The sequence below is a fragment of the Benincasa hispida genome, chromosome 2 (assembly GCF_027475165.1).
Source record: "Benincasa hispida cultivar pf3 chromosome 2, pf3_genome.v1.1, whole genome shotgun sequence".
NCBI lineage: Eukaryota > Viridiplantae > Streptophyta > Magnoliopsida > Cucurbitales > Cucurbitaceae > Benincasa > Benincasa hispida.
This window is the reverse complement of record NC_143479.1, coordinates 42,564,651-42,574,737: the sequence shown is the minus strand read 5'-3', so window position 1 is coordinate 42,574,737 and position 10,087 is coordinate 42,564,651. Positions and strand designations below refer to the sequence as shown.

Below are 10,087 nucleotides of genomic sequence, written 5' to 3'. Positions count from 1 at the left end.
AACATTTTCTGAGCACAATGCTTAAGGACCCCAAGCTAATAATAAGAAAAACTACCCAACGAGTACTCACCTCAACTTAAAATAATACATTGTCCCCAATGTATCTCAAGTATATATAAAAAAGAATAAAAACAAGGGAGCAAAGAACCTCCTCTAATGCAATGTTGCGTATGGGATGGTGGTGGTGAGGCTCTCCTCTCCAAAAAAAACAAGATGTTCCTCTCTCTTCTAGGTCGTCCCTACAAAACAAAACAAAAATAAACCTAATCTAGAAAACAAATAAAGAAAGCAATAAATTTTTCACCTGGCTCCCTCTAGGAAGGGAAAATTTTTAACGTTGATTGCTTGACGTGACCTGTCCCCTATGAAGACACAAAGAAATTCTCGTATTTCTCTAATCCCTTCTTGGATGAGTCGATATAGCCCGGTAAGGCTATAAGGCTTTTCATCTTTTGAAGAGAACAAGATAGGTTGAATTTGGTATTTTTCATATTTATAAAAGGAAACAAAATAAAAGACTCAAGGACAGACTCTACAGAAAGTAAAGACTCTGACTCGACTAACTCGACTGACTCGTGATGTGAAGGCGAGAAAAATTAAAAAAACAAGAGAAATACCAGGGCAAAGAATAGGACGGGACTTGGGAGCCTCTGACTATTTTACCTGGGTTTTTTTCCAAATTATGTCCATACTCATACTTAACCTCAAAAACTTGTTCTTGGGATGGAAAAGTGTAAACATTGTCGTCTGAGTCAGTCCTCGCGTATTCCTTACAAAGGCCGGCCTTAGTGCTATAGACGTAGGAAGACTCTAAACAATTTCCTGCACACTCAGAAAAATCATTAGCACGTTCACACATTAAGTAATCCAATGTCTTATGCTTGTATGAGATTCGAGGGACCAGCTGCCTGTCACACCTCCTCCTAGATTACCCTCTTAATCTGGGAGGAGGTGTGACCCTCTTAATCTGGAAGAAGATGTGACGATAGTAGTTACTAGCCTTATTGCAAACACTTACCACCTTAGCCCTCTAACCTGAATACCAACCTGATAAACATTATTAATGGACACAAGTAGCATGCCTCTATAAGGCTCTACACAAGTTTATATAATCACATGCAAACGGTCGAGACATGACATCCGTAGGTAAAATATTTATAGTTGGGCCCAAACTTTACTAACAAAGCCCTAATCCCTCTCAAAACATGTGTACATAGATAGACCATTAACCTAAATTCTTCTTAACAAGCCGGGCCTTTCAGTGGCAAGCAGTAGCAGGATCAACCTTGAGGAATCTGACCGCTACCTGGAAAAGGAAAACATAGAAAATCTGTGAGCTAGTAGCCCAGTGAGTGACTATAAAATCATATTACATCATGTAATACATCATTATAAACATGTAAATGTATCAATGAGCATCTCAAGCAACTTCCTCTAAACATAAACATTGGTAAGCATTCTTAAACATCATTAAACATCATTAAACATCATTATTTCTTAGTTGAGAATGAGCATACATTGCTCTAGCTCCCAACACCAGCCAAGAGATCGATACTTCGACCTCTTTTTACTGGTAAATGGCCTAGGAGACCCATACTTCGACATCTCATTTAGAACTTCCTACGTGAACATGGAGTTTTCTAGGTACCGTCGATACCTTAGGTACTATTACCCAGATAACTTCTCCGTCCTTCAGTACCGGGTTGTTTCCTAGCATCAAACCAAGCTCAATTTCCTACCATTTACATAAGGGCTCATACTATTATAGCCTTCCTCCAAAAACACACGCTTCATCATAGGAACTTAACTTTTGTAATGAATTCATAATATACATTGGCATGCGTTTAAACATATACAAGCTAGAGAAGAAACACTATGCAATTCATCAATTATTTGTTGCTTGAGAAAGTATAAATTCATCATCAACATCATTATAACTTACATGGTCTTTTGTACATAAGCATTGAAAGCATTGAGTTCATTTTAGTCACTCACAGCTCGTCGGAGCTCTTAACGGGTTATATGCCTCTCCTAGCTCCTCTTGACCTGAAAGGACATGATTCCTGATTAGATTCCTTAGAATTCTCATCAAAATGCTTCAAATAGTTTGCTTACTAATAAAACTTTCATCAACAAAATCATTATTACTAGCGAGATGGTCATCATGAGCGAGATCATTCATTTCACTAGTAAGACTTCATCACAGCGAGATTTACCACTTTCTGGAGAGATTTGCCACTCTCCAGCGAGATTTGCCACTTTCCAGTGAGGTTCTCTTCTTGAGCGAGATTCAACACAAAACCAACGAGATTTTCATCCTTAGCGAGATCCACCACTTCTTTATCTCGCTCTCTCTCTCACTCAATTTCTCATCTCGCTCTCGCTCTCGCTCACTATGGTGAGTTGATTGCTTAATCTTCCCAAGCAGCTGTCTGTTTACGCACTAATTTCCTGTTTCAACTTCAAAAATTCATAACTCAAAATCCAGGACTCTTTTCAAGAAAGTTCCTTCTAAAAAATTATTTAGAATTGAGTTTCCTTTCTTACCTTAAAAGTTCCGCCCAAAAGTCTTTGCATTTTGGCCTAGAGCTTCCAATCTTCAACTCTGACCTTGCTTAATCTGAGAATTTGCCTCTTCTGCAAATTCTTCACTTTTTGTTCTTCTCCTTATGAGATCGTTCTCCGAAAAAACAACCTCAAAAACTAAATTCTCCCAGCTTTTAAATGACACCAATCTCACTTAATTTTCTCAAGTCATTTGCCGAAACCGAGCTTCTGAATTTCCTCTTTCTTTTATACTTCCTGCTACCTCCCATGTTCAAAGGTCAAATCGCCACCTCATCCAGCACTTAGTGCTTCCGGCCAAACTCAGCTACTTCCTCTTTAGGCTTTTCTTTCTTCTTCTTTCTTTTAGTTTTCCCTTCATTTGTAATTTTCCTGTATCTACACCGTAAATTTTCTATACCGTAAATTTTCCACTTATCAAATAATTAATATAACATCCTCAACTAAACATACTTATATAGGAAACGTAAAATTCGGGGTTTATAATTACGTTCCCTTTAAAAGCAATTTCATCCTCGAAATTTACCTGATATATCATTAGAAAAGTTGAGGATATTTCTTTCTCATTTGCTCTTTAGGTTCCCAGGTTGCTTCCTCGATTCCATGATTACGCCATAGTACCTTCACCAAAGGAATCGTCTTATTTCTGAGTACCTGGTTTTTCCTGTCTAAAATCTCGACGACCTCTTCCTCGTAAGATAAATCTTCTTTGAGCTGTACTGGTTGTGCTGCTAGTATGTGCATAGGATAGACACATACTTCCTTAACATTGACACATGAAATACGTCATGAATACGAGTTAGCTTCATAGGTAATTGCAATCTATATGTTGCTGGACCAACTCGTTCCACAATTTCATATGGTCCGATGTATCAGGAACTTAATTTCCGTTTCCTCCTAAACCAGAGAATTCCTTTCCATGGGGACAATCGAAGAAATATCTGATCTTCAACTTCAAATTCTAGTTCTCTTCTATGCTTATTAGCATATCTCTTCTGTCTATCGCGAGTCGCCTTAAGATTATCCCTGATAAGCTTCACGTTCTTAGTTGTTTGTTAAACTAATTCTGGACCCAATAATTTCCATTCTCCCACTTCGTTCCAACATACTGGGGTCCTGCAAGGCCAGCCGTACAACGCTTCATAGGGAGCCATTCCAATACTAGAATGGTAACTGTTGTTGTACGCAAATTCTATCAACGACAATTGCGTATCCTAACTTCCTTTGAATTGTAACATGGAAGCTCTTAACATATCTTCTAGTGTTTGTATAGATATTTCCGACTGTCCATCTGTTTGTGGATGAAAAGCCATACTGAAATGCAGTTTAGTGCCCATAGCCTTTTGTAGGCTAGGCCAGAATTTTGAAGTAAACCTCGAGTCTCAGTATGACACTATCAACACTGGGGCTCCATATTGACTGATTATCCTATCCACATAAATATTAACTAGACGGTCTAGTGAAAAAGTAACTTTTTTTGGTACAAACTTGGCCGTCTTGGTTAGTCTATCGGCTATCACCCAAATGCCATCGTATCCTGAGGGCGTCCTAGGAAATCCAAACAGAAAGTCCATTGTCACATGCTCCCACTTCCACTCACGCACTGGGAGTGGGTTTAGTAATCCTGTTGATCTTTGTCTTTCAGTTTTCACCTGTTGACAGACTAAACATCGATCTACATATTCCGCTATGTCTCTCTTCATGTCAGGCCACCAATAAGATCTCTTCAAAGTTCTATACATCTTGGTGCTTCCTGGATGCATAGCATAAGCAGAATTGTGTGCTTCTTCCAGAACGGCTTACTTAAGTCGTAGCTTATTAGGCACGCACATTCTTCCCTCCTTTTCTAGTACATTATCTCCTCTCAGTTGAAAGTCAACTCTGATTCCCTTACTTACATCATTAGCAATCTTCTGAAGATCAGGGTCTTTTAACTGATCCTCCTTAAGGTCTTCTATTAAGGTAGACCTTACCTGGATTGTAGCTATCAATCCCTTTGACTGTCCCACTGATAAGGCAGTTCTAGAATTCCTGAATTCCTGCAATAACATTCCCCTCATTGAGCCACTGATGGCCTTGGATGCCAAGTATTTCCTACTTAGCGCATCCGCTACAACATTAGCCTTACGAGGGTGGTACTCGATGGAACAGTCATAATCTTTGATCAGCTCAATCCATCTTCTCCATCTCAGATTCAACTCTTTTTGATCAAAAATATATTTTAAGCTCTTTTGATCTGTGAATATTCCGCAACCCTCTCGAAATAAATAATGTCTCCACAGCTTCAGAGCCAAAACAACTGCTGCCAGCTCCAAATCATGGGTAGGATAAATGCTCTCGTTCTTCTTAAGATGACGAGATGCATATGCAATCACTTTCCCATCCTGCATGAACACACATCCCAATCCTTGTTGGGACCCGTCACAATAAATCTCAAATTCCTTACCTAGAATAGGCAAGGTAGGCATTGGCGCTGATACTAGCCTCTGTTTCAACTCCTAAAAACTATGCTTACACTCCGACGACCACTCATACCTAACGCCTTTCCTGGTCAGGTTTGTCAATGGAAGAGCTATCTTAGAAAAACCCTCCACAAACCTCCTGTAATAACCTGCAAAACCAAGGAAACTGCGTATCTCTAAAACAGTCGTGGGTCGTTCCCAATTAACTATTGCTTTCATCTTTTGGGAATCCACACTAATACCATCTGCTGAAACAACATGCTCGAGATATACAACCCGATCTAACCAAAAATCACATTTACTGAACTTAGCATACAACTGCCTATCTCGCAACGTCTGCAATACTATCCTTAGGTGGGTCATGTGATCCTCCCTACTGCCAGAATATACCAATATATCATCAATGAATACTATCACGAACTGGTCCAAGTAGGGATGCAATATCCTATTCATAAGGTCCATGAATATTGTAGGGGCATTTTTCAGTCCAAATGGAATTATTAGGAATTCATAATGTCCATATCTTGTTCTAAATGTGGTTTTAGGAATTTCAGCCTCCTTCACCTTTAGTTGATGCTAACCTGATCTTAGATCTATCTTTGAAAACACCGTGGCTTCTCTTAGCTGATCAAACAAATCATCAATACATGGTAACAAATATTTATTCTTAATCGTTACCTTATTCAGCTGCCTATAGTCAATACACAATCTAAATGTACCATCTTTCTTCCTTACGAATCACACTGGAACTCCCCAAGGCAATACACTATGTCAAATGCATCCCTTGTCAATTAACTCTTGCAGCTGAACCTTTAATTCTTTTAGCTCAGCTGGCGCCATACTGTACGGTGCCTTCGATATAGGAGTTGTTCCTGGAATTAAGTCAATAGTGAATTCCACTTCCTTATCGGGTGGCAATCCCATTAATTCCTCAGGAAATACATCCTGGAACTCATTTACCGCGGGGACGTCTTCTGGGTTCAGCTCTTTCCCTTGAGTAATCACTACATGAGCCAAATAAACCTTACATCCCTTACTCAACAGCTTTCTAGCCTTCACTACTGATATCAGATTTCCCGCAGTCAATCTTTTGTTTCCTACCAGGATTGCATCCTAGCCATTTGATTTTCTGAAAACTACTTCTTTCTTGTAGCAGTCTGGTGACAAAAATTAGTGAATGCAATTGTGCGACGCATGTCTTAAGCTATGCGTTAATTCTCATGTGTCGGTGGTCATGCGATGGAATTAAAGTATGCGTTACTTTTATATGCAATGACCATGCATTCCTGTCACAAGTTTTCTTACGCTCACGCCAAGTATAACACGAACGCAAGTTTCTCGGGTGATCCGAGGTCGAACTCAGGGACTTGTAACTAAATGTATGCGGTGATGTGTTTACGGCGGATAAATAAAAGAATGATGGGGGGTTTTAAGCTACAAACTACTCCTACTCCTAACTAATAGACAAAGCATGGGAAGTATGAATGAGAGGTATAGACACGACAACTGTTGACGCGTAGTAAAATGCATGTCTTCATCGCAACCCTAGGCTTCACTACAAGGGCAACCTCAGCCAACGCAAAGCTATGCGATCATGCTACACACACTTGAGCCTATTTCTAGGATGCATGTGATGTATAAGCAACGTGTCGAGAGGCCTTATTTCTAAGTCTCTATTCCTGCTCATGTGCTTCCACACATAAACAAGATGACTACATACCACTGTATCCTACTTCTTGAGTGCATGCAATATCCTTTCCGTAAGGTGCATACGCTGAGCAAACAAAGCTTATTCCTAAGTTCCCCATTCATGCTTATGCGTTCCAATCCGCTCTCTCGAGTCTTAGATTTGGTTTTTAGACTACTCTCCTAAGTATGCCTAAATGATGAATGATGCGCTCATAAGACAAGGTAATCGCATAAACCTGGCTGACGTAAGATGGTTCCTATCCCTAGTGAACACTTACTTACATTGCTTAATGCGACCAACCACTTACCCTCCTGGGTAGTTAGTTGTTGCTGACTTTACTTATAGACAAGCGTTGCGTCTGCCTATAGACAGGCGTTGATACAACTTCACACTAGGAAAATAAGGTTTTCTCATAACACTCATGCAACGCACACCTCCCAGTGGTTTGCTACATGCTTCATATTCCTATGCCACATGATTAAGTATGCGATACTCTAACAATCTCACTAAGTGATGCAATGAATGTTAAAGATGCTAAGTAAAGGAAGATGGAGATGGAATCGAAGGAAACTTAGAAATGCATTGATCACAAAATGTATTAATTCCTTAAGCCATAATGTAATACAATTCAATATAAGAAAAGAAGAGAAATGGAAAAGGCTAGCTGCTTCCAGTAGATGTGTGTCAAGGCTGCCGGTGGTGCCATGGAAGGGCGGTGGAGTTGACTCTCTCGAGATCTAACTCTGGCGAAGGCTCCAGTCGTCACTCAGAATGGATGAAGGAGATGAAGAATTCTCAAGCTTTTCTCTCACGCATTCTTCTGGATCAAAGGATTCGCCCGAAGGCCGAAACTTTGATAAAATGAAATTCTGCTCATCGACTTCTATTTATAGAGGTTGATCGCTGACAGCATTAATGGACCCACTCCAATTCTGACATTCGCGGCGCGATGGTCCTTTTCTAAATCTCTGTTGCTAACGGCGTGGTAGGTGAACTGTCAACATCATCTTTTGATTTTTCCGAGATATGCGTTGATGCGTCCATTCCACAAACCTTGCGTTCATCCCTATATTATGGTTATCATCGTGTAGCCGCAATCTTGCAATGACCACATTCGCTTGATTACCGCAACTTTTACATGATGACCACAATCGCTTGATGATCGCAACTCCTATGTAATGGATGCATGCGGTTGATTACTGCAACATCCATGCGTTGAACGTTTGATTTCGCCTTTGAGATGGAGAAATTCTCCACATGCGGTCGTCTTTGCGATAGCCTGGCTTCGCGTATGCATCCCCTTCCTACGTTAGCTACAAAGATAAACAATTGAACGCATAATAACACATAATAGTGGGTTAGCCGAGATTCTTAATACTGAATGACGAAAACTCATTTTCTCATGAATTCCTAACATAATTGCCGCATATTCTGATTAACAGTCCTCATAATTCTAAATAAAAGGCCTAAGATGACGTGCATTTCTTCCCATCATCACGATCCACTGAGGCACGATATTTTGCTTAAAAAATCCATCCCTAGGATAACATCAAACTCTAGCAAATCCATGATAAGTAAATCAACATAAAAGTCTTGACCATTGATCAGAATCTCACAATGTTTATAATATTCCTCTACTATTATCACACCTCCCATAGGGGTAGAGATATATAGCTCTTTAGGCATAGGCTCAGACAATGTATCTATACTAGATGCAAACATGCTATATATAAATGAATGTATGGCACTAGGGTCAAATAAAACATAAGCAAACTATCTGCATAATATCACATTACAGGTCACAACATCTGGAGACTCTGCCGCCTCCTGGTGTGTCACGGCATAGACTCGCCCCTGTTGCTAGGGTTGACCTATGACACCTTTCTGTTTGGCACCACTTGACCCTTCGCCTCGATTTCTAGCGCCTTTTGGTTGGTTAACTGTCTAGGAGGCTGTCTACTGTGCTGTTGGGGCTTCCCTGTTTACCTTGGGACAATCTCTCTTGAAATGCCCTACCTGACCACATTGGAAACATACCCCTCTGCCACTATAGCACACTCCAAGATGCCTCTTGCCACAACTAGGGCACATCAGTTTCCTCTCTACACTGGTTATCGACTCACCAGCTCATGGCATCTTTAGTCGCATGACTACACTGGCCAGGGATCTCGATTTCCTCTTTTTGGATCCCTGCCAACTCGTACCCCTGAATTGGCTTCCACTAGTTTGACTTGCAACTGGGGGTTGGGATCCCCTGTCTCTAGGTCCTACTACAGCCTCACCACCCCTTTACAACTACTCATCATCTGCTAAACTCCACTCGACTCGTTTCACTATTTCTACTATCTGGTTAAAGTCTAACCAAGTAGCCGTAGATGTCACTGGAGTTCTAATCTTTTTCCTCAAACCTTGTTCAAACTTCCTGAATCTGTCTCTTTCCTCATCAATAATCGATAGAGCATACTGTGATAGTTCTGTAAATTTCTGCTCATATTCTGCCACTGACATCGTTCCCTGCGTCTGTTTGGGGAACTCATCCCTTTTCGCATCTTGGAACGAGCTGGGGTAGTACTTGTCTTCAAAAGCCTTCCTGAACTCAGGCCATAACATCACATTTGTACTAGCTTGTTTAATGGATATCACCTTCCACCATTTCTTCACTCCTTTCTGCAATAGAAATGTGGCTAATCCTACCTTCCTGTCCTCCAAACAGCTCATAACATTGAAACATTTTTCAACTACATCCAGCCATAACTTGGCTTCAGTTGGGTCTGTTGCACCCTCAAATGTCACAGCCTCTAGGGCTTTAAACCTCTCAATGCCATATTTCTTCTCTGGGTCGACCTGTACTGAGCCTATATTGGCTGCTAACCTCTACGCTATCCTGTCAAAAACTATATCTTATATATTGGAATCTGCCCTTACCTGGGGAGTACTAGACTCTCCCTCAGACGTCATTTCCATACCCACTGGATCGTTTACCTTCCTCTTTTTTCCCAGTGGGTTCTTTCTAACCTCTGGGCCTCTAGTGGTAGGGTTAGTATTCCTGTCTCCTATCTGCTTACTCTGTCTGCCACTTTGCCTCGACATTTCACCTATTACAATGTACATATGTTAGGGACTCACACTTTAGGGACAGACTTATGCATGAGCTTTCCCTCTCATTCCCAAAACCTTATGCTCTGATACCAACTAGTCATATCCCTCCCAAATTACCCTCTTAATCTCGAAAAAGATGTGACGGTAGTAGTTACTAGCTCTATTGCCAACACTTACCACCTTAGCCCTCTAACCTGAATACCAACCTAATAAACATTATTAATGGAAACAAGTAGCACGCCTCCATAATGCTCTACACAAGTTTATATAG

At 40.6% G+C, this 10,087-nt stretch overlaps 1 protein-coding gene across 1 annotated transcript; it reads right to left on the bottom strand.

Annotated features, from left to right (window-relative positions):
* Window positions 1–5,063: 5,063 nt before the first annotated feature.
* On the bottom strand, window positions 5,064–9,807 carry LOC150037907 (uncharacterized). The gene is made up of 5 exons (XM_090311068.1): window positions 9,643–9,807; window positions 9,126–9,591; window positions 5,838–6,124; window positions 5,609–5,651; window positions 5,064–5,308 (listed from the first exon to the last, which is right to left on the bottom strand). The coding sequence occupies exons 1-5, from the start codon at window positions 9,805–9,807 to the stop codon at window positions 5,064–5,066; spliced, it is 1,206 nt and encodes a 401-aa protein (XP_090167194.1).
* Between the last annotated feature and the right edge of the window lie 280 nt (window positions 9,808–10,087).

Excerpts from the sequence above, each read along its gene's own strand:
- LOC150037907 (XM_090311068.1), bottom strand. The coding sequence starts at position 9,807 with ATGTCGAGGCAAAGTGGCAGACAGAGTAAGCAGATAGGAGACAGGAAT. Across the intron at positions 5,652-5,837 it reads CTGAGCTAAAAGAATTAAAG|CTAAGAGAAGCCACGGTGTT; the intron begins GTTCAGCTGCAA and ends TTGTTTGATCAG. Across the intron at positions 5,309-5,608 it reads AAAGATAGATCTAAGATCAG|ATCGGGTTGTATATCTCGAG; the intron begins GTTAGCATCAAC and ends ATTTTTGGTTAG.